Source organism: Passer montanus, unplaced genomic scaffold (genome assembly GCF_014805655.1).
Source record: "Passer montanus isolate IOZ18808 unplaced genomic scaffold, ASM1480565v1 scaffold3, whole genome shotgun sequence".
Lineage (NCBI taxonomy): Eukaryota > Metazoa > Chordata > Aves > Passeriformes > Passeridae > Passer > Passer montanus.
The window spans coordinates 16579334-16603381 of NW_024367707.1; the positions used below are offsets into that span (position 1 = coordinate 16579334).

Sequence of the window (24048 nt, forward strand, 5' to 3'; positions counted from 1 at the left end):
CGGGGGGCGCGGGCGGGCGCGGGGTGCCCGAGGCGCAGGGGCGGCCGCCGGTCTGTGCCGCCCGGTGCGGCCGCGGCCCGTCCGCCTGCGAGGAGGAGGAGGAGAAAAGCGGGGCTGGAAGGCCCCGGGGGGAGCTGCCCCTGGGGCCTACTTGTGCCTGCTGCTGGAAATGGGGGTGGGGAGGAGGAGGAGGCCGTGATCGCTGCCCGCGCTCGGTGCTGGAAGGGGCGCAGCTGGACAGGGACCGGCCTCGCGTGGGATCGGGCGCGGGCTGGGGGAAGGGCTCTCTGCCGGGGCACGGCTCAGCCCCGCCGTCGGGAAAGGAGTGCCCCCCACACGTGAGCGTGGGGCTCAGGGGATGAAAAGGTGATGATGGGAAACTTTTCCCTTTTCAAAAACCTGGGTTTTTTTCAAAAAGAAACCTAAATTGTACTTGGTAGTATTCAATAATTTCAATCGTAAAAACTTTCCCTCCTTTCATTTTTTATAGCTGGTGCTGTCTTTGCTTTCTGCTTTCCAGAAAATAGCATTGTCCCTGTGTCCTGCAGCCATCAAGATTTTAAGACGACTGGTTTTTAGTCTTTGATAACATGGCAAAAGATGTAAGTATATTTTTAGCAGATAAACTGTGGAAGCACAGAATGTTTTTATTAACAAAAGCAAATGGGGTCATGCTTTATAATAGCTGGCATTAATGAATATGTGGAACTTTATCTATACTGTGCATCAAGCCTAGGCTGTTTTCCTGTAGACAGCATAAACCAGCTTCAGATCTGCTGCCATTTTTTCAGAGTGATTAATCTTGAGAATTCCCTATGCTAATAACAGCACTTGGGCCGTTGTCATTATGTGCATTCATATTGAGCACTAAAACAGCTTGGGTTTGGATTGGATTGAAAAAAAGCCAGCACGTGTTGTTCAGATGGCAGGGCTGTGTTGACTACCATTGTCAACTAACGTTGCCTTTCTTGAGTTCAAGAAGGCATCAGACATTTGAGGGAAGACGGTTCATTCTCCATATGCATTCATTGTTTATCTCTGTCTACCAAAAGATGCTCGTTAGTGTCTGTAAAAACCGGCTTTGGGAACTTTCACCACAGATTTCCATTACTGCTGTCGTTAGGGTTTGTGGCTTCGATTCTGTGACCTGCCTCATGGAAGGGTTTGCACTTCACCCCTTCCAGTACTCATTAAAAAAATTTCAGTTTATTCCGCCTTTGAGATGTCAGTCATTGTTCACACCTAACATAATTGGGCTTTCATGTTTTCTTATTGAAAATAAGACAATATACTAGTCTGTATTCATAGTAGAACATATCTCCCCCTTCAAAAAAACCCCAAACCCCTAAAAAACAACAGCATGCAAGCTAAAGAAAAGTGATACAGCTCACTGGTTAAACAGCAGGTTGCAGCCTAATGTGGAATATTGCAGCCTTCAAATAGTGGGGATTTCCATGGAAGAGTGATTGGTTTAAAAAATAATCTTGTAGGGAATTTTAGTAGTTCAACTGAAAAACATCTTAATGTGTGGAGAAGCAACCAGACATACGTAGTCACTCAAAGCTTGCCTGGAAGAGATAAGGGTGGCCAAGTACATTAGAGATAGCAGAGTTCAGGGAATGATAGGCCATATAAGCGGGAAGAAAACGAAAGTGGAGTGTTAGACTAGGAGATGAAATTAAAACAGTTCAAAGTAATTGAGATACCAAAGTGCATTTGTTTAATATTAGCTTTTGGGAGAGAGATCAGCTAAGTGAAGAGTTGCTAGCACCTGGAAATACAGATGAATGTCCTGCTAAATCTATGTGAGAATGAGACATTTAAGAACAAACCTTATTTTTAAAAGATCTAGTTTATTCTAGGAAAGAGAGTAATTAAAGAAGAAAGGAAGGAATAACCTACCTCATAGTAAACTTAAGAAATAGGAGAAGGTGCTACAGATCGGAAAAGAAATTGCTTTTGGTATCTTTATTAAAGAAGTAATAAACTGAATTTGGAAAAATGAAAATCTGGGTCAGGTTTTAGGTAAAATTTTAAGTGTACTTGAGCACTGGAGCAGGGCAGCTAGAAAGGGTATGAAATCTTAACTGAATATTGTCTAACCTGTTCTTAAAAACATCTACATATACTTCAAACCTGCCTCAGGGAAGAAATATGAACTGCTTACCTTTTTGCAGACTGTACCCACCATTACATGACACCTAAAATGTGTAGTGAATGTTGGGAAGTTTTAAATTTCTAGGTCTGAATATGGGCCCTATGAATTGTGGTTTAATGCTATAACATAGAGATGTTAATTGGTATAACACTTACTTTAATTTTCTGAAGGGAAGAGATTTATTTCCATATTTTTGTTCAAAGTCCAAGTTCTTTTTCAAGCAGAATAATGGAATTAAGCATGATACAGACAGTATCACTAAATTTCTAGGCACTGAGTCTCTGAAAACCTGTGTTGCTGTAAATTTAAACATTCTGATGTGAAAATATTGCTGTGATTAATGGCTTGTGGTTTTGCCATGTCACCCATCAAGTGCTCTAACTGTCTGTGAGATGCAGTGGTGAAGAAGATGGCATAGCTGATGATTGCTCCTGCCCCTTCCTTCCCGTTTTCTCAGCAGAGCTGAGATGGCTCAACTGTGGGAAGGGCTGTGCTGCTACACTCCTGAGTCTGGGCTTCAGGTGGCATTCCCATGGCCAGGCATGTTCAGAGTGCTCCAGCCTGGGAGTGTAGGTGGGGTGTGCATCCCACTGGTGTCCTGTGCTGCTGGGTCAGTGTGCCGTGGTGACAGTGGAGCAGGGAGCCCTGCAGAAGGGGAAGGTGTGGAGACAGTGCTCCACAACAGAGCACACTCCTGCTTTATGCTTCTTCCTGCCTGCTGCAGGAGAGCACTTTTCCTTTTATTGTTCCCCTCCAGTTCTTCTGATGCCTATTTTTAAAAACTATAATTTGATAAGACCTGCTAGAAAAGTCGAATACTTGTAAGAGTTTGCAGACTGAGACTTTACTTGATAGTTGAACAAATGGGAATGTGATGGCAAATGTTTTTATAAAGTATTAAAGAATTGCAAAAGTAGTGATCAGGTAAGCTAGCAAAATCATGTTTATGAATTATATGGTCCAGGTCTAAATTCTGTGAAGTATTACTTTAAAATGTATCTCTCTAATGCTTTTCAAAGCATACAATCAAGAGAAAATAAACAACAAAGCATTGATTTTAATTTTTATTTTAATTTATATTTTGGGGGTTTATGCAAAATACTTTGATTTCCTCAGCAGTAGTCAGGAAGCTGTGAGGTGGGGGGAAAAGGATTCATTCATACCTAGCACCTTAATTAAGAGCCTGCAGGTGGAGTTTAAGTGCATAATCACAATGTTATAGCTGGATAACTTGAAAAATGGTAATGTAAAGAGAAATACTAGCTTGTGAAGGTTCAAGTATCCAGGAGTATATCAGTTTATGTTTTGGGTAGGGGATCTGAAGTGCAGTAAAAATAAAGGGCAGAAACAAGAAGCGCTAATTTTCCAGCCTGATCTGGTAATAGCAATAAGCACAGCCATTTTTGAGGTTATGAGCACCAGTGAAGCTGAGAAGCAATTCTAACTGAATCAGACAGATTCTCTTAGAATTCAGTTCAATTCAGGACATCTTAGTTCCTAGAAAGACTTTATTGTTTGTGCAATTAAAAAAAACAATGAAAAAATAGGTGTGGACAGGAGAACAGCAACTGACGTGTCTCAAGGCCTTGGATGCCTTGAGAGTAGGATCATTGCATTGCTTTTCAGAGTCTGGATGACGAGTTGAGGTCAGTACTTTTTGGTACAGTTTTACACCTACATTTGCATTGTGTGGGAAATTTCTTGGTCATTGCATATGAGCAGTCTTCAGAAACTTCATCTTAGCCAGAACTTTCTGGTTAAGCAGTGTTCTCTGAGTTTGCCTCATCTATGTGAACTCTTCCACTACTTACAAATGTGGCACCTTCCAGGCAGGAGCTGAAGGAGCCAAATGTACAGCCAAGGCCCTCAGTTTACTTCTTCTTACTGGATTCATGGAGGTAATAGTGTGGGGGGAAAGCAGTTCCCTGTGTGCAATGGTCGCCTGTCTACCCTTGGCGTGCCTAAAACTAGCCAGCATGCTGCATTGAATGAAGTAGAAGGAATTACTGTAGCAAGAAAGCAAATTTGATACACTTAATTTTTTTCCAGCTTCCACACAGCTTGCTGGCCACTTTTATATTCAGTTACATGCTGAGAATTATCTGTAAATTAAGATGCTAAATACTGTTTTTAGTAGCATTGGTTAAGGTACTTCCCACCATTAAAGCAGTACCAGCTTCTGTAGCATGGCTGAAGATCCAGCTTGTGGCGACCATGTTTCTCCCCTCTGTTACTTCTGTCACTGCTAAACTGTTGAGGACTCTCAAGGAGGAAAGAGAAGCCTGTGGATCTTTTCTCCAAGACTCTGTTACGTAGGAGAAAAAAGCAGGAACAGCAGGGTTTATTTTCTGCCGAATTTCTGTACTTTTAATACAACCATTTGCAGGAACTGGATCTGTTATTGAGGACAGTCTGATGCATGCTGTTATAGTGAATATTGAAGAGAATGGGGCTAGACAAAAGGAAGGAGTATGGTTCCTTCTGATCTCCAAAATTACACTTCTCAGAATAGATGAGTCATGTAAATGAAATATTCTTATCTAGTCCTGTTGTTTGTGATTCTTTCTGTTGTTCACCTTTAGTGGATGGACTGCTTCAAGCCATGTAAAAAATAAATTGTGCACAGAGAACTTGAAGTTGGAAAAAAACTTTCAAAAGCTTTTGAAACTGACATGCCACTGTTAGCCTTCAGAATTTCTTACAGACTAAAATACATTTCTTGAGTTACTGTTTCATATGTAACTGACAGTGGTGTAGCCTTTGGAACTGCTTGTTCTAAAATCAGATATTTAAAATTTATTCTTAAAAATTATGTTCTGCTGTCATTTTCTGCTTGAATTATTTTATGAGGGATTTTTCTCTTGATCTCTAGTTTGCATAACAATTACTGTGTCTCTTTAGTTTTTTATGGTACTTTCATGAGTCTTACTGAGTAGTAGATATGGCACATATATCCAGTTTTGCAAAGGAAGCCCTGTGAACATGTGGAAATATGAGGACATGCCATAAAAAGTACAAAAAGTTTATCACCTGATCTAACATTACTGTTTAAGAGATGTACAGATGTGGGAATTAACACTGGTGGTTTACTTTAGTTAACTATTCAGAATACATTCAGGTATGTAGTTTAATCTAGTGGATCTATTTCACAGTATTACTAAATATTTTATTCAAAGAATATTTAAAAAAACCCACAGCAAACTGGTTTCTTCACACAATTTTATTGGATAGGTTAATAGGGCTGCTGTTTTTGTGGAAAGTCAAAATCTGCTTTTCTATTCATTTTTTGCCACAACACCACAGAAGTTGTACTTTTTAATAACTTCCATGTGATGTTTCTGCATCAATCCCAAGCAAGTCTAAAAAAGTTAAGTTTGGGATGGATTGAAAACAAGAACCCAATGGAAGTAGAAAAACCACTTTATTTTGGACCTTTTTTACATGATGCACTTTCAATCCCTAGAAAGTATTGAGAAGTCTTCAGAACATTTTTCAGACTTTTCTTAAAATACCAGTATGCATTTCTCCTTTTATGTTTATTTTTGGGTTATGTACTGGAAATTTTGTTTGGAGAATTTAAGTCTTTGAGGAATCTCAGGCGGTCATGCACCTTCTTTGATACCATTTTAGTTCAGTAGCTTGATCTACTTCTGTTTGCCTTTAGTGAGTTCTAACATGTCCAGAAGTTTGCAAACTAGTGATCAAATAATATTACGAAATTAGGTCATCTAAAAAGGCATCTCTGTTTGGAATTTTGAACGTTGCTAATTTTTTTAATTTGCCTTTTCAAAGAAGGCAAAAGGAAAGTGATCTTTAAGCTCTCTTTTATACATACCAGGCACACAGTCAGAGCTGGTTTTTTCCTGTGTTGGTTTGTATTATAAAATAAGGAAATAGCAGCTCAGAAGTTGCCTGTCACCTTGCCAATTTATTTGTCTAAATTAAGCATTTTCTTGTAGCCTGTAAGTGTTAAACTTTATTAATTGTATATGCCAGTTAATGATAGTGGCTTTATATAGGTATGTTGCAGTAATTTACTGAATAACTACACTGTGATGGCAACAGGCTCAACAAAAATGTAGATTTTAGAAGTTAAGTTACGCTGGGGATCAATTGTTTTAATGTTTGCATTTGATTGCATGATTATCTATTAATGGAGATTTATTATGGCTAATTAGGAGTGGGAAGAAGAATGGATCAATCTTTGCTAAATGTTGTCTATATTGAAACAGTTCTCAGGTAGCAGACAACTTGATTTTAAAGGTGGACAGTGGTCCATGTTCCCCAGAAATGCTTCTCGCTAGTTGTCTTGTGTTCCATTACGTTTGCTAAGGGTTCCAGTATTGCATTATTGGTTTCACAGACTTGGTTGAAAGTTGCACTGTGGGCCACTCTAGCCTTGTAATAATACACTGATAAGGAGGTTGGTGAGGCAAATGGTTCTGGAAGGGTCCTGTGTAATGTTATTTGTGGATTTCAGCTGTGGTTCAGGTGCTGATGAAGCTGCTCTAAAGCCTTGGTTTGGCTGGGAAAACAACAGGCTCTTTTGGTCAAACCTAGAATGGTTGCAGGATGTAGTTGTGGAGGTGGCTGCTGCTGGTACCTCCACATGTGGTTATTTAGTCCAGGAGGATACTAATGATGGTTTTATTTTCTGGTTAATTTATATGGTAAAAGTGGAAAAATGGTGCTTTGATGTCATGTTCACCGCTACAAGTCTCATATTCAATTCTGCTTCGTTCTTACAGCTTCATGGTTAGTTTTGGGACACCAACTTTCAATTTTGCAAGGGTTGTATCACTTGAGCAATTGAATAACTGTAAGAAGCAACACCATGGAGTGACTTTTCACTCTTGAGGTGTTTCTGATCTGTTGGCTGCTTAGACAGGACCACCATTTGACTTGTCTTCAAAGTGAGTTCTTAATTTAATTTTTGCTACATTCTGGATGTGTTGCTCTTGTCAAAGGAAAAGCCAAGAAGCTAATGGTCTTGACATATTCTGCAAAAAAGGAGACCTTGGCTGTCATTTTGTGTATTGCTCAGTGTCCAGCTTACCCACAGTATCAGCAGAGCCGTTATTGACAATGCTTGACTGAACTTCTCACCTTTATTTAGCTTTTTGCTTCCACAGTTCTGTGGTATCCAGACCTTTGTTTTAGTGCTTTGGCTATGCCTTGTTAGTTAAGGTGCTGAAAAACGCAAAAATACTATTTGGAAAGCTCATTTCTGTGGTGTAGCTCATTGCTGAGTGGCTGGCAGACACATTAATCTTGAAGATACTGACATGATCTAAGGATGTGATATGATTATCTGTTCCAGAAAAGGCTAGTAAAACAACACACTGGAGAATTTTGAACAGTCAGAGTCCTATAGCCCAACTTCAAAAGTTTCTGTGTAATTTATACAGTAAAGAGTAGTTCTCACTGGCTTCATTTTCAAAATGAAAACTAAATGTTTTAAATTTAAGAACTTTTTGCCCTTTTCTACAATATTCCTCTACTTGATATCTTGATTACCCTTTAATTTTTTGCAAAAAAATTAAATGGATGTCTCATAATAATTTTTTGCAGTTGCTTAATAATTCATTCCCAGAGCATGTTTGCTTTGGTCCCTGCATGAGATGAGAAACCAATGGGGAAAGTAGTTCATTATCATCTTCTTATAAATGACATTTGCATATGGATAGGGATGAAAGAAGAATAAAGGTTGTTTAAGCAGTCTTAAAATAAGGTTGTTTATTTCTGATTATAAGCTTTATTCCAGTTCCACTTTGTAACTTTGCTTATTTTCTGTTGCTTCCTGATACTGAAATAAGGCAAAAAAAAAAAAAAAAAAAAAGGAACCCTGCATTGTCAATAAAGTGGCCTATTGTAAAATGGCATGGCATGGAGCCTTTGGACATGTTGCCTTTAAAATGACTGGGGATCATTATGGATGGAGTTAGTTGCAGTTTTGCACAAGATGGGTGGTTGTTTCCTAGTTGGCTTTACAAATTCCCGTAGACAACAGAGACATCATCCTGGTCATGGAATTGTTATGGTTGGAAAAGACCTCCAAGATCAAGTCCAGCCATCAATCCAACAGCACCAAATGCCTTGACAAGCTCTGGGTGGAAATGCTTTTCTTTCCAATTCCTCCATTTTCTGATTCTGTAGTCACTACTTCTTTCCTAATTTATTTTGAACTTCTCTGTCTGAGTTCCATCTTGTTTCCCCTTTCAGTTGTCGTTTAGATTGTGTTCCTTTTCCCACTTCACATGTTCTTCCCTTCTTTTCACAGGATTTGATCTCATTGTTCCATTAAAGCTCTCTTGGGTTCTCAGCAGTTGTATTGCCTGTACTTTTTCAGTGACTCACAATTGCTCTGCCTCAACTCCTAATTCTGTTATCTTCCATCTGATTTTCTAGCTCATTTTCTGTGTCTTTTCCAGCCTGTCCCAAAATTGTCTCTTTTTCAGACTGTCCCGTTCTGACTCCCATTCTTTAACCATTCTTGTATCTTTGGCACCTGTATCTCTTTGTGAAACCCTGTCCTGTGCCTCCAGGCTCTATGGGCTTAATCTGCTGTTAACAACTAAAAGTTTCTGTTCTGAGAATCAACCTTGTAGCAGATACCTCTGTTTTGATGTATCTCTGTCCTTTCTGCTCTTCTTTCAGCACTTTTTCAGGTAGTGTTCTTAAAATGGGCTAATTACTTAGAAGCAAGGTAGAAGGGGTATATCTGTGGCACAAAAGCACCCTTCTCTTCCCCATACTTATTTCAGATAGTGTGGGACAATGTGCCTCTCTGGTTAAATCTGATATACATAGCACATGCACTTGTTTTTGTCAGATAAACTTCTTGCTTTTGTAGGTTCTTTGTCCTTTAGTCCAAATTCACCTTGCATATTTTCCTGTTTAGTTTAAAGGTTTAGTAAATGATTTGACGCCAGTTTTTATTAACAAATTGAATTGCAAGGCTGGAAAGCTGTGGAAGAAATTATATTTTTGTTGTAAGGATGTTGATTTTCTAGTGCATAACTTCAGAGACTGCAAATAGTAGCTTGTTAGTAAGATACTAAATTATTCTCTTGTAATCTTTAGGGGATTTTCTAATAACTGAAAGTCTCTGCATCTTCAGAAAATTTTGTTTCAGTTTAAATTCAGTCCCAACAAAAAAGCGAATCAGTTTACTGATTTTCAGACTGAGGGCACTTGTACTGCCTTTCAGTTTTCATTTGTAAACAAAACAGAAATAGACTTCCCAGTCCTTAGGACTGCTGATGATCCCATAGCAGGCTAAAGCTAACTTTAGTTGATTTTTTTATATGTTTAGCCCTTCAGTTAATTTCTTTTCCTTAGGAGCTCTGAACAATGAGCTGAGACCAAACCTCGGTGCTGGTTGGGATCTCCACCATACTTTGGCAGTTCAAATTACCAATCTACTGATTTGTCCAGTGGGCTTTACCCTCCTTTCTGGTGCTCTGTGGGAAGATACTAAATTATTACAGCTTAGATGCTGTGTTGGATGTCAAAGGTATTTTTTAAAATCATTGTTGGCTTTGTTGTAGTGTATGAAGGATGAAGGCTGTATCTGTTGCCTGTTTAGGATTTCAGGGATTTCTTTTTGTAGCTGTAGAGAAGTAGACACAGCCAACATGTGTCTTCAAAGAGGAAAACTTTGCTGAATTGTGAGGTTGAACACATTTAATAAGCTTTCAAAATCAGATGTAAAGAGTATTATTATTTCAAGCAGCCCCAGGATCACCATCAAAGGATGTAACGCATCTTGAGATTGAGATTAATGAGCAGATAAAAAGAAACTGTGGAATACAAAAAGAATACATAGGAAAAGAGTAAAAATCTATCTTGTTACAAGTAGGTTGATAAGGCCTAAAAACTAAGTGTATTTTCTTACCAGAATATAGAATTTCCTTTATGTCTAAACCCTTCCTGATAGAAAGTTACCTTTCCAATGGGGAAAATCCAATACTTTTTCTTGGGTGTTTGGTTTTTTTTTGGGGGGGGGGGGGAGGGTGTTTGTTTTGGTGGTGTTTTAGGTTTTTCTTCTTTTTTTTTAGTTCATTGTGAATCTGCAACTATAATATATGGAACGGGAGCTATAGGCACATTCTCCTCTATTTTCTCTTTTGGGTGCTATGCTACATAGATCCCAGAGGAGTAATCCTGGTGCTTCCTCCAAAATAACCTGGCTTTAAAAACAGGGAGAATGTCCTCAAAATGCATACTGAGAGATGTTTTGTCTAGTGTTTCCATTTCAGAACTGAGACACCAGAATTCTCTATGGGATGGAAGTTTTGCTTTTCAGTTTTCTTTGACCAAAACTTGTCCCTTCAACCAGGGATAAGCTTTGCTCACCTTAGAAATAAAGTGCATCCAGAATTGTGAAGAGCATACTGGGGCTGAAATAATAGAATTTTCACTAGAAATAAGTTTTCACTATGAATAATAACAGCTGGGGGTTCTGTTTTGCTGTGGGATTCATGGTTTTCTTTCCAAATAGCTTTCTGGAGTCTTTCTGGGTATATGCCTACAAATGAGTTGAATATGTGCCATTTTAACTGCTAGAGGAGAACCTTTACTAAGATACTGGTATAAAGGTGGTGAAACTGTAACTTCTATATTGGTCATTAGTATTGTGGTCCCTGAGGAGATCCTGCTTGTCATTCAGTGATTGCTTTTCTCTGAATTTTCCCAATTATGTTCTTTTATTGATTAAGTGTGGTGTTTTCTCCCAAATGTTCTCTAGTTTTTCAGTGACTTTTATACTTTCAGTCTTACAAAAGCATGATATAGGGCATGTATCATTAACCTGAACCTTTTTAATGCTAGATTAAATTACGGTTTTTGGAGTTGCATATTGTTTTTGGTAATATTTTTTCACTCTATGTTTTAATTATGCAGAAGAAGACTTGACACTTATTTATTTGATACTGTGATGTTGGTTTGTTTACTTAAAATGAATCTAAAAGATTCTACTGGAGACATTCAAATTTTTAAAAAATAGAAAATGGAAGGGACCATTACGTAGTTGGTTACTGAATTGCCTAATTTTCCAGTTACTGAAATAGTTATTTGCATTAATACTTGAATTTGCTGAATATCACAGCTTAAATATTTGGTTTTGGAATATCACTGTAACTGACGTGCATTTGGTGCAGGTTTGCCTTTGCATATTAAACCAATGAATGGATAAAATTGCTAAATTCATATGCTTAAAAGAAAGACATTACAGATTAAAACAACAATTTTCTTGGTGGTTTTCTGATCAAAACCACAATATTAAATGCTTTTCCAGTCTCATTTATAATCGTTATTTATTCTCATGGAAAAAAGAATTTGCAGATGTCCTGAGTACAAGCCTTTTTCTGCTGTGGAATACAAACTTAAGTACTGCATTGAAAGAAATTATGACAATGAAACTGTACTTCCTGCGTGGTTTAGCACTTCTCTTTTGAAATTTAGATAGAATGGGAGTATGAGGTAACACTTAGCCAAAAATTCTCCTTTATGTTTTCCCATGGAGTTCCAGTGTTCTGGAATGTCATACTGCCGCATTGTGGCCCTAATAACATCTTTGTACACAATACTGGTCTCATGTTGATGAGTATACCTTTTTCTTTGGAAGTGTCTAATGTAGCCTGTTGCCTATCTGAATTGTGTGGTTAAGTGTGATAAAGAGTGAGGCTTATAAAGAGGTCTGGTGCCTGGGAACACGGTGGTAAAACCGTCCTTTGTTTGAGTGGGTCTTAGACATCCCTGCTGTGGGCAGGAGGACAGGCAGTGTTCTGAAACCACTGAAAAGTTGTTGCAGCCTCTCTAAAACTCTGCTGTTGTGTTACTTTTTAGGAGGGGGGAATGGTGGACAGAGCTGCCACAGGTTCTTCATTCTGTCCATCACTTCTACTGTCTGCCCACTTAGCATTTCTCTGTGCATCCAGGTCCTCATTGCTGCCATGCCATTACAGGCCACTACTCTTTATGCCTTTATTCCAGCTTGACTCCTATGCTCCATCATCTTCTTTCCCCATTCGCTGAGGAGAGAAAGTTTCCTGTTTCTAAAAGTTCCCTGTCTTTGGTAAGAAATCCTTGGTCTGATATACCTGGATAATAATGGCTCCACAGCATCATCTAGTGGCTTCCTTGTCCCAAACTTCTGGCAGATCTTAAGTAGGGCTCTTCAGGTAGACTTGTAATGGAGAAGGTTTTGCTGCTTTGACTGACAGCAAAGCACTTGACTCTTGCTCAGGGATGTCAGTAAGCCTGCGTGTCCCCGCAGTGCGCAAAACGCAGCTCAGGACTTTGCAGCCTCTGGAACACCATATGCTACACTGTGGTTAAGTACAGGTATTGGCTTTCTTGCTGTTGTTTCTAAATGGAAACAGTGTGTCCTGTGTTCATTATTTTTTTCAGAACTGTTCTGTCTGCAGGTACAAAGAAATTACCGCATCCTGTTCTCTATTCAGTTAATAGTATTTTGAAAGTAATCACTACTGTGAGGTTTCTCAAAGGATGGTGATGACTTTGTAAACCTTATGTCACCCTATAGCTTTTTTAATCTTAGAGGTTTGTATTTAAAGAAAATAATTGAAAGGCTCACTACATTTCTTATTAATTACATTTTTCCTGACTAAAATGGCCCAGGTGCTCTCCACTGCCTGTGCTGGTTTTGCTGCAATGTTTTTACCTTGTGTGTTAGCTGAGTAGTATCTAGAGAGAGAAAGGTATAGATGCAGTTGCCTGTTAAAACAGTGCATATACACTGTAAGAGCTTAGGACACAAATAGCAAAGTAGGTGTAAACTGATTTTCTGCTTGCTCTCAAAGAATATGGCATTTATAAAATCAAGATCTTAAAATTTGACAAGTACTATACCCCAAACAGTTCATTGTGTCAGGTTTGTGGCAAAATGAGTGGTAGCAGTAGAGGCTACTGTAAGATACCTTTCATCTTTACCAATAAAAGGCTGTCTATGTTTGTAAAATTAATAAAAGTTGCTTTCTTTAACAGGCTGGACTAATTGAAGCCAATGGAGAGCTTAAGGTGTTTATAGACCAAAACCTAAGTCCTGGGAAAGGTAAGAACACAATTCTTAGTAAGGCTCTCCATTTCTTGATTTTCAGTTGTTATGCATTTTACTGGCTTTAAACTGCTTTCTTAGCATAGTTTTTGTAAAGTTTTTCTTAAGTTACATGATCAGTAAGCAAACTGTAGATTTGCTGTGGTTTATAATTGTCTTAAAACTACAGGTGCAGTTCAGCCGTGGTTTGTCCTACATGTGGTCTCCTTAGTGTAGCTTGTGTTGAAGTATAAAGACAAGGATGTTCTGAAGCATCTTTGGGGCACTGTGTTTTAGCAAGTGGAAAAAAAAATGCAGGAGGGTAGAAGTTTAAAATAGGTTATGACAGTTTTTATGATAGTGCATCCACTCTCCTGCAAGCTTATCTGAAAATATATTGTGAACAGAACCGTTTTGGTCTTGCAGATAATGCCTGTGCATGTATGATAATGTACTGTCATTAAGCAATTTAATAAAACACAAGATATAAATTTGAACTGGAATTTGATACATGAGCTAAAAAACTGAGAGTACCTAAGCATTTGGGGAGTTAGGAGGTGCACTTTCCCAGTTAGCATAGTTGGGGGAAAAACTAGAAGTGACACTGAGTTCCAGCCACCTGCAGTTCTGGACAGATATGGCATGTAGCCTCTTCTGTAAATGGGTTATGCTACATTTGAAGACTGCATTTCATGTATTCTTACAGGAAGGCTGTTTCCAAAGTGAGACTGTAGAACTCTAATTCCAGTATATTCTTGTCAGTTTATGCATTCTGCTGGTGACAATTGTTTATGAGGTTAATAATTTTCTTCAGCATGTTTACCTACTCTTTGTAAATAACAACTGAGTATCTTAATAGTCTTTACTAGTTTGACAGCCATCTAGCCACTGGTTCCTAGATTGCTCATTAGATGTGCTCTTTGTCCCCTGTGTTTTCTTTATTGTATCCTTTGAGCCTGTTTGATTGCTTTCATCAACTTTCTTGAATACAAGTGACTAAAACAGTATGTGTGTCTCTCAAGTGAAGTGTTAGTCATTTTAGTTTCGAGAGATCAGTAATTTTTCTATGCAACATCATGTTTGGTTCATAGGCAACTCACAATGAATATATTTTGGTGAAATAGCCATTTTCCTTTGTTGTTGCTTCCAAATAATGACAGTCTGCTTTATTGTTGTGTGTGACAGATGGTGTCCTTTGATAGGCTGTATGAAGTAAGGTGAAATTTATATTAGCACAATCATCTGCTTAATGTCTGTAAACTTTACTGTTGACTAATCTACTGGCTTTAAGCATTGCTGGAATTGTCCAGTACTCCCAGATTAGCCTGTAGTCCAGTTTAGGTGAACTTCTTTAGTATTACTGCTCTAGTATTTTATATACCATTCCAGGAAACCATTTAACTTCTGTCACCATCACTAAGTACAGCAAGTATTTTATTGACATCTTACTAGACTCTGTATTGGACATTTCCTTGTTTAAAATATACATTGCTTTACAGAAGAGGGGTATCCCACTAATCTGTCCTGCTCTGTATTCGGTGGAGAGGGCACTAAGGGGAGTAAAGACATGTATTAACTGGCAGAGGTGTATTTCTGTAAACAGTCACACCCCCCTGAGCTAGAGAAATGTGCAAGTAGGTACCTGGTCCTTAACAGCTGTACCATATGTCCTGACCCTGTGGGCAGTAAAAGTGATTTTTTTTTCGGGGCAGATTCTTTAGGAGGGTACATTTTACACTCACATAGGAGTCTAGACCCTGTTGCAGTCAGTGGAGATCTAGTCAAAACAGTTCAGTCTAGACAGCAAGAACTGGAAGTATGACTCTTCCATTATTACATAGCTCTTTAAGTAGAACTGGTCAAATTGGAGAACATTTTATTGCTTATAGAATTTTGTAAATAAATTCAAGTTATTAAATAGTTTATTATAGGCCTGCACTTTGTCCAGTTTGAGCGTCGAGCTCTCTACTCTCAGTGTATAACACAGCAAACTGAACTATCCTCAGTCCATTTCTGCAGCTCATTGCTTTTAGGGGAGTTCTGTGAAGTTAATAGACCGTAACTAATTCTTAATATTGAGAAGAAACAGCTATTTCTCTTTGCTTCATCAGTTTGTGGATTTTGTCTCTAGCTTGTCTGTGTTTTATGTGCAGGCTCTGTAGTCTGAATCAGAGCTTAAACTTGCAAATATTTGTCGCTAAAGTACTCAGATATGTATCAGAATGTATTCACTGAAGTAGTACTTTTTTCCTTTGCACTTCTTATAATTTTGTGCAGTCTTTAAATGTTGACTTTGACAACTACACACAAAAGTACTAGACTGTCTCTAAAAGAAGCTGTCTGCATTGCATGCCATTATATCAACAAAGTCTTCTGTCTGTCTTCTGCTATTTCTTAAAATCTGTGCAAAATTTCTCAATTTCATGATGGAGAGGATTCAGTCTAGAAAATCATGGAGTAAGCTTTCCATAGGGTAGCAGAAGTGTATCTGGTATACTTTTTTGGGTGAGTTAAAGGTGGTTAGGGAAAAAATCTTTATGTTCTTGTCTGGTGGTCATCATTAAAAGGTTTTTGTGGTGTTTTTGTTTGTTTGTTTGGGTTTTTTGTTTTGTTTTTTTTTTTCTTCATCTTCCCGTTTGGATTTGTATTTCTTCGTGTTTGTTTGTTTGTTTGGGTTTTTTGTTTTGTTTTTTTTCTTCATCTTCCGTTTGGATTTGTATTTCTTTTAAGGAAAGAAATTTTATATTTTTTCTTTATATTTCTTTTCTGGAAGTTGCAAGTCAATCACAAGAAGGGATTGAGAGTACGTTACATGATTGATACTGGTTGTGGGGGTTGAATCTCCCTTGTCAGATGACTGGTTTGTTTAGCCCCATCTGCTTCCCTTGACAACAGTAATGGGGCAGGCTCTTGAGGGAGAATGCAGGAGCCTGGCTACTTTTTGAAGTTCATTCTTCTTATGTTCCTACAGCACTCAAAGTCATTGGATTAGTAATACCAGAGGGTGCATTCCATCACAGTTTTGGAAAAGTCCAGCTTTGAAACTCAGTGAATTGAGAAGAAAACCCACAGAGAAATCTATTACTTCCTTCAGTTTCTACTTGTTGCTAGCCAAATGTGAAAGGAGAAGTTCAGCTGTCAGAGGAATAAAGGTTTTAGGGGGATGGTAGAGGACAAAAAATTACTTGTGTGCTGGGTCATAAGGACATGCTTGAAAAAACAGGGTTAAAGAGAAAGAACAGAATATTGTTGCTGAAATGGTTCTATAACATCGTTGTCAGCAGTCTGTAAGGTATGTGACTAAGTGGTAGGTATATGACTCAAGTATGAAAGATGAGCAAAGATTGGCTCTTCTGGCCAAAACCAGTTATGATGCAAAAATTCTCACAGCCTGAACAGATTTGTTGCAATGCTTTCGAAATGGGCTGTGAATGAGCTTCTGTAAATGTTTAATCTGTACTGGCAGAAATATGGTAACTGGCTAAGTTCTTTTCACACTTGAGTTTTGGTGGTAGGGTTATGTTGCTGTTGTTTCTTAGATGATTAATAAAGAGGGGACATCACCATCTTGCTGAAGAGTTATGCTAAACAACCTCTTGCTCAAAAAGTCCAAAAGATCTGGAATCGGATAGAGAGGATATGTTACAGAACAATCTCTGCATGCAAGTCTTACCCATACACTCATTCCATGACTGGTCATTAATGTCTGCTGACAGAAACAGGCTACCAGTGTAGACAAGCTTTTTACCTTAGCAAATGGGGACATGCTTCCAGTATCTCGTGGAGAGACTGATCTCAGAAAGACTGGTCTCAGCCATGAACTCCAGATTAGGATTTGTGTTTTAAAGCAGAGACAGACTTCATTTAAGAGGAGAAAACAGTATATAAAAAACTCCAGACCAAAATACAAGTACCAAACCCCCCAAACCCACAAAGCAATGAGTAATGCCTGCAATTTGGAATAAATTAGTCATGCACATAAAATACCTTTCTAGAAAATGCTCTAAAAATTTATTGCTTCGAAACCATCTCTAGTGTGAAGTAAGAGGTATCAACCTGTTTGTGGTAGAGATGAGATGGCAGCTTGTGTTTCCTCCAGTGCTTGTGCAAACTCCAGAAGTTGTTGCCTGTAAATTTGCCCATGTTTTCTGATACCCCTGTGTATTTCTATTACTGGAGTGTAACACTCCATATAGCCCTAAAAAAACAGTATTACTGTGAAAGGTTTGTTTTACTTGGTAACCAGGAAGGTGGTTTCCAACTGGCTAATTAATTTTGAGAGTTAGCAAATACATATGGTTTGGGAAGATAGAAAGAATTTTAATAGGGGGCTGAACTAGTAAAACTTCCTTATGAGCTTGTGTTTTCTATTGGTGATTTGGCAATGAATTTTAAAAACTGAGAAATTTTGCTGTTTCTGGATGTTACATTTTGAAGAAAACTGTTACATTCTGGTCCTTGCCATATTCAGATGAGTGTTGATATTTAAGTGTTAAATAGAACACTTTTCAAGTCTAATCATGTCCCTCACTTGTGGAGAAATTTGGATGAAAGAAATTATTTGCTTCAGATGAGTGTGAGGGAAAAGGTAACCAGTGGTATTAATATTGTATTGAAATTAAAGCTCTTAGTTTAAAAGTTACTCAGAAAGAAAAGTTGGGTCTTCTCTTTTGCCAGTAGGTGGCATTATTGGAATGTGTCTAGGTCCTTTCACTGCTTGCACTTTAAAAAAAGGTTTCACATTTTATAGGCTAATTATATTTACATTTCAGATTTGAAAAAATCAAAGCCAAGCATGTAACATTTTAAAGTGTGTTTAGACTCTTATTTCAACACTGCCTAACTATAAGATTTAGTCTTTTATTTATATGACAAGAAACTTGCAGAGTAATGCTATTGTTACTTTTACTTGAAAATTCATACTCCTTAATTTTTAACAGTGGCTGGAATTGTTCCTCTGGAATAGAACAAGAGACTAATTTCAGAACCCCATGAATTATGCTTCAGCAAACAGATGCTTGAAATTGGTTATAAAATCTATATTACTGCAGCTGAGGTAAATCCAGTTAATACTGTCTAAAGTCAAGCTAAGGAAATAAAACTATTTCAGGAAGTAGAAATGGAATTTTGGAAAGTCTAAAAGCAGACCCCAGTTTATTTCAACACAGACTTGGAAAAACTGGTTTGTAATAGCTGAACTATTGCTAGTCATATATAAAGATGATAAGAATCACATAGAAGTCTGAGTTGTGAGTACTATACACTGGGAGACATGGATGTCTGCACAAAAGCTCAGAATTGCTGTATAGGCATGTTTGTTGTTGTAACATGATGGTGTGGCTTGTTCAGTAAGTAGAGGTGCTTTTACTTGACTTGGGCACACAACTGGAGACAATCATCTGTATGTTGTCACACAGAGACCCTTAAAAAGAATTCTGTGTTTTCTGAAAATTAGCATATAAGTAACTAATAAAATAATATTAAATATCTATGATGTTCCTTACAGAGTTGTTAACAACTGTAATGTCACAGGAGTGATATATGAGGAATCAGCTCCCAGGATATAATTGTCACCTCTATTTTATGACAGAACTTAGTTTGTTAGAGCCTGCATTACAAGGGAAGTAAGTTGCTTTTCTGTTGGCTGCTCTCTTCTTCTCAAGTAAAGAAAACACAAAGGCAAATTACTTCAGAAAATGATAGAGTATCTAGAATGAATGAGATTCCTGCTCCTGAGGCAAGGAGTACTTCAGCCCATCCTCTCTATCCTGAACACCAAATTCAAAGTCACTATTGTTTCAAGGACTGGAGCAGTCAGCTTTTCAGGAGATCTACCTCACTGTCTGCAGAGGGCACTCGTTTCTTTGATACTGTGTCTTTTTTTCTGTGTCATCTTCAGTTTTCTTAAATGTGCTTCATTAACTGCATCACCTGTCTTTTAAGCTGTCAAAATTCTGCAGGGTACTACTTCTTTTTGGTAAAACTCTTTAGTTTGTTTTTATATGCAAGCAAAGATCCAGTTAATCAGGAGGAGAGCACTTCTTGTTTGTAGACAGATAAAGAACAGGTTTTATTACAGTGCTGTTTCTTTTGATCTGCAAAATTTTTATGCCATTATTCCTTCATTCCACCTGCATCATTATCTTGTATTTGGAGGTACTCTGGAGCATTATACTGATGAGGTTCTACTTCCGTTTAGGTTTAGTGATTGCATATAAGTTACTAAAAGTAGTTTTCCAAACATTTGTGACACTGTGAATGTAAGTAGTAGTAGTAGTTATATCCTTCTGTATACATTGTTTTTTCTGCTCTAAATAGCATTTTCTTGTGGTTCTCAAAATCTTTAAGGGGGAAAAAAGATGTGTCAGTACTAGCAATATTAATTTGTTTTGAAAAGGAATAAGTGTTGATGCCAGTAAAACTGCTCGCAAACTTGTGGTTTTAATTTTTACATGCTGTTATGTACGCTGTACATTGTCTACAAAATACAGGGTTGTTGGGATTGCAGTGATTGCTGATTAACAGTAATGAAGAAATTAGTAGTAAGGTTTGTTTGAGAAACTGAGCTGTCAGTCACTTGCAAATCTAAGTTGATAAAATTACTTCTGCTTGTATTTAACAAACAAAAACCTCCCACATATTATGAGCCTTTGAAAATGCAGATGGATATGAGTAAAATGTTTGCATGTGAGGCAAATGAGAAAATAGAATGCACTTGGACCGAGACATTGAAAATATCCTCTTAAAAGTTTTGTTTTCTGTATACTTGAGCAGTTATACTCATGATAAGTTGACTTTGACTTTGCTTTGAATGGTGATGCTTGTATTGCTATTCTTTCACTTATATTTATGTTTCCTTGCCAGTCAGTTTGTGCTGTACAGAAAGATGAACCTTGTAGTTTCTATTTAGAGCCAAGTTGGTTCAGTTGCATGAGTTAACTCTGGCACAGCACTACAGGAAATGTCAGCGTAATTAAAGAATTTAAAGAAACAGTGTGCGTGCTCATTCTTTCACACTATGGATGTTTTAGTTACAAGATAGCTATTTTTGCTCCGAAAATAAAATTATTAATAGCAGGAAGCTGGAGGATATCTAATAAACCTTACCTTCAAAGCAGGATCAGCTTTGATGCATAGAGCTTTCAGTTCTTGAATTTTGCTGTGTATCACCAAGGAATCTCCTACGCAGCCTGTTGCTGTAAACTGCCTTTGGCAATTCCCCTACAACAACTTGTGACTATTCCCTCTTTTCCTTTTGTTGTGTCCTCTGTCACCTCTGTAGTTCCCTTTAATAGTTGAAGGCAATGATTTCTGCATATAACACCCCTTGCTCCACCGTAACCTCTTCCAGAGGCTGAATGCCCCAAGCTCCCTGAGCTTCTCCTTGTGCAGGATGTACTCCAGTACCCGAGGCACACTGGTGTCTTCCTGCTGCTCCCTCTCCTGTTTGCTCCTGCCTCTCTTGCACCTTGGGCCCCAAAACTGAACAGAGTCATCCAGGGTCAGTGTAAGAGTGCTGAAAGAAAAGGAATAATCACTTACTGTTTATGTTTCCAAATGCAGCCCAGGATGTGTTTAAGTCTTTTTTAGCATGGGGGAGCACCTCTGGGGAGCATCTGCTTCCTAACCACTGACCCGACCTCTGCTCTTGTGTCAACTTACATTGCCACATTTTTGTCTTTGTTGATTGAGTAAAATTTTTAATTAACAATTTGATAGCATAAAAAATTGTTTTCTTTTTAAACATACCAAAATAATTAAGACTCCTGAGTGAATCTGAAGATTAGAAGGTCTTACGGGAGTATTGTTCTTTATGAAGCTGTCCTACTGAAGTAATATTTGGAAATTGTCATAGGAATAAACTCATAATGTGAACGGGTAGCACTCATTGCAGAAAACTGTCTACCTCTGAATTCTGAAAGGAGCCAGCAGTGGTACTTCTATCCTTGTAACTCAGTATGTGTATAATTGATATAGTACCAGAAGGAAAGAGAGCAGCATAGCAGCATAACCCTTCACAAATAGCCTGCACTGATTTGTGAAGGGTTCAGATAATGGCAGATGAGTAAGTCAGACTTCTGTGTCAGCCCGGCTGAGCAGGTAACAGAGAAGCATTACATGTGTGGATAGTGGCCTTCGACAGGGATTTTCTAGAGGGAGGCAAAAAGGCAGGGTCTGCAGTTATTTCTTTTCAAAGTCATGCTTTGAAAGAGTCAACAACCATGTGGATAAGGATTATCTAATCAGAGCAATGTCCTTGGATTTCTTAAAAATAATAAAAAAAATTGATTAGCAAGGTCTTTAATCAGCCTGTTAAGCTAAGGTGTGATAGAATGGGATGGTCCTCCCATGGGTTAATAATTGGTGAAAACTGAACTTGGTACCATGAGTATCCCAAGTGAGCTATTAGCACTGAAGAAAGGTCTTGAAGTCATTGTATTAATGAAAATGTGGTATCAGTGTTTGGTGGGGAATTTTGAGAATTATTTGGGAAGGAACAGGGAATAAAATAGTAAACAAGCTATAAATAACATACTGCATTCCTTGGTCATGAATACTGTATGGATGTCTATCATCTGCAAAGGAAAGGGCAGGAGAGCTAGAAAGCATGGCCAACAATGACCATCAGAGGTAAGGGAGGGTTGGTTACAGCATGGTGCTCATAATGCCAGGGTTGAGAGTTTGATTCCTGTATAGGCCATTCTCTCAAGAGTTGGAATTGATGATCCTTGTGAGTCCTTTCCAACTCAAAATATTCAGTGATTCTGAGAAGATGATGAAATAGATGGTGTCTTAACCTTGGAAAGCAGTTACAACTCATCTTTTATACTGGAAATACAGTCTTCAGATTGCATTGAATTTTTTAAAGCAGTGAGGAGAAGTTTAAAAAAAACCTTCAGGAAGCTGAGAAGAAGCTGCACAAGCACTAGTAGCCAGGGTAGTTCTTATTGATTTATTGTATTCCACAGAGAAGAAGAACAAACACAATTCCGGTCATGATAGTGATGAGTGTACTTGGAGGGACAGGAAGATATAAGAGACTTACATTACAAACTGGGTAGCTGCTGACTTTCTGAAAGAGCACTGGAAAACTGGTTAGTAATGGAAGAAGGACATGCTGCTGCATCCTGTTTGGGAATAGATTGATCACTGAGAGTAAATTCTTAAATGAAGCTATCACTTTGACATGGTGTAGTAATAGCAGCTGGGAAATATAAGCCTTCTGGAAAGCAAGGGCTTAAAGAAGATTTGAATTGTCCTCAAATTTCCTGTAGACTTCCTGAATGTGTAAAGAAGGATGATAGGCATCAAGGACCAGTTACAGCCCTCCTGATACAACCCTTGTAAAAATGCTTATTTTATATTGCTTCTGTATTGGACAATGGGAAGAAGAGAGGAATGAGAGTTGTACCAACTCCTTCTGACCCCATTGGCCTCTTGAAAAGTCATCTCAGAGAAACAACTGCTAAACCTGACAACCACTTAACAATTAATTTGGCAAAAAACAGTCTCCAGTATTTTAAGACTGGTTTGTTCATAATTTTCTTACTGTAGTCAGTCTTTGTTGCTTCTTTTTTTCTTTGCTCTGTTTTGTTGTTACTTGTTGTCTTTTTGTTTGTTTTAAATAGGTGAGTTTGTGGTTCTTTCCTCTAAACTATATAATGGAACATCAAACTGCTATTGGATACCTGGGTTGTTTTTGTAGTTGATTTATCTTCTACAAGGCTTAAGACTTGCTTTACCTACCAGTGCTGATGGTTTATGGGTTATGAACAGGGAGAGGGAGAACAACCTTTCCTCCAGGTCACTCTGCTGAGTTGCATGTATTTTTCTGAAATAATGGATTCCTGGGGTTGTTTGTTCTTTAATTCCCTGCCTTCAGCTGGGAGGGGACACTTAGAGAATATTGCCAACTTTCCTCTTGGAAAGGCCTGTTCCAGCCAAATTTTATCTCCTGTAGGCCAGCATGTCTCAGAAGACTATGCATATGCTATGGCATTGGGCATGTTTGTCAGGTGATACTGAAAATTGTTTCAGTAGTCACAAAGTGTAAGGGTAGAAGAAGAGAGGATTATGATTTTTGTTAAATGCTGGCTGCCTCTATTACTCTGATATAAGAGAAGAAAATGGAATACAAGGAATTAAAACATACTCATATTAAATCTGTGACCTGTAAGAATTCATGGAAGAAAGTTTGAGAGAACATACTGTGAATTTTAATTTATTTTTATGCTTCAAATGTGTAGATGCTACATTTATATTGAGACTATGTGTTTCAGGGCTAGTTACCATTAATATGCATTGGTAATATAGATGAGACTATTTGCTAAAATAATAAAATGTGCTGACCTGAAGCTCTCTACTTGTGTTTATTTTAGGGGTTGTTTCTCTATTGGCTGTTCACCCTTCTACAGTAAATACAATTGGAAAACAGCTCCTGCCAAAAACATTTGGACAGTCTAATGTCAACATTGCACAACAAGTGGTAAGGAGACTTTGTGGGGTTTTGTTTGTTTGTTTCTTTGTTTGTGGGATGTGGGGTTTTTTTGGGTTGTTGGGGGTTTTTTTTTGTTTGTTTTGGGATTTTTGTTTGGTTGATTGTTTGTTTGGTTATTTATTTGTTTTTATTGCTTGTCCTGTTGTTTACACATACAGCAAATCTGAAATAGTCTGGCAGTCTGTATCACTAGTCATGGGCAGATAATCTAAGTTTGTTTCTAATTTTAGCAGACTTAGGTTACAAACAAAAATGTGTTGTGTAAAGAAGTTCAAAGGTGATTCTCAAATCAACATGAAGTTACCTCACTGTTCAGGTGGCTTTATATTTTGT

General features: G+C 38.0%; 1 protein-coding gene across 7 annotated transcripts in view; it reads left to right on the forward strand.

Moving 5' to 3' along the window:
• Positions 1–24048, forward strand: part of TFDP1 (transcription factor Dp-1) — a 37932-nt gene that overhangs the window by 950 nt on the left and 12934 nt on the right. For 3 of the 7 annotated variants that reach the window (XM_039714340.1, XM_039714336.1, XM_039714342.1), the window contains exons 2-4: positions 521–602; positions 13169–13235; positions 23597–23703. In XM_039714340.1, coding sequence (XP_039570274.1) covers positions 591–602; positions 13169–13235; positions 23597–23703 — 186 coding nt within the window. In that variant the 5' untranslated portion in view covers positions 521–590. Of the gene's footprint in view, positions 1–95; positions 367–490; positions 603–13168; positions 13236–23596; positions 23704–24048 lie in introns of those variants that run through there. The other 4 variants (XM_039714339.1, XM_039714337.1, XM_039714338.1 and 1 more) reach the window with 3 other exon arrangements.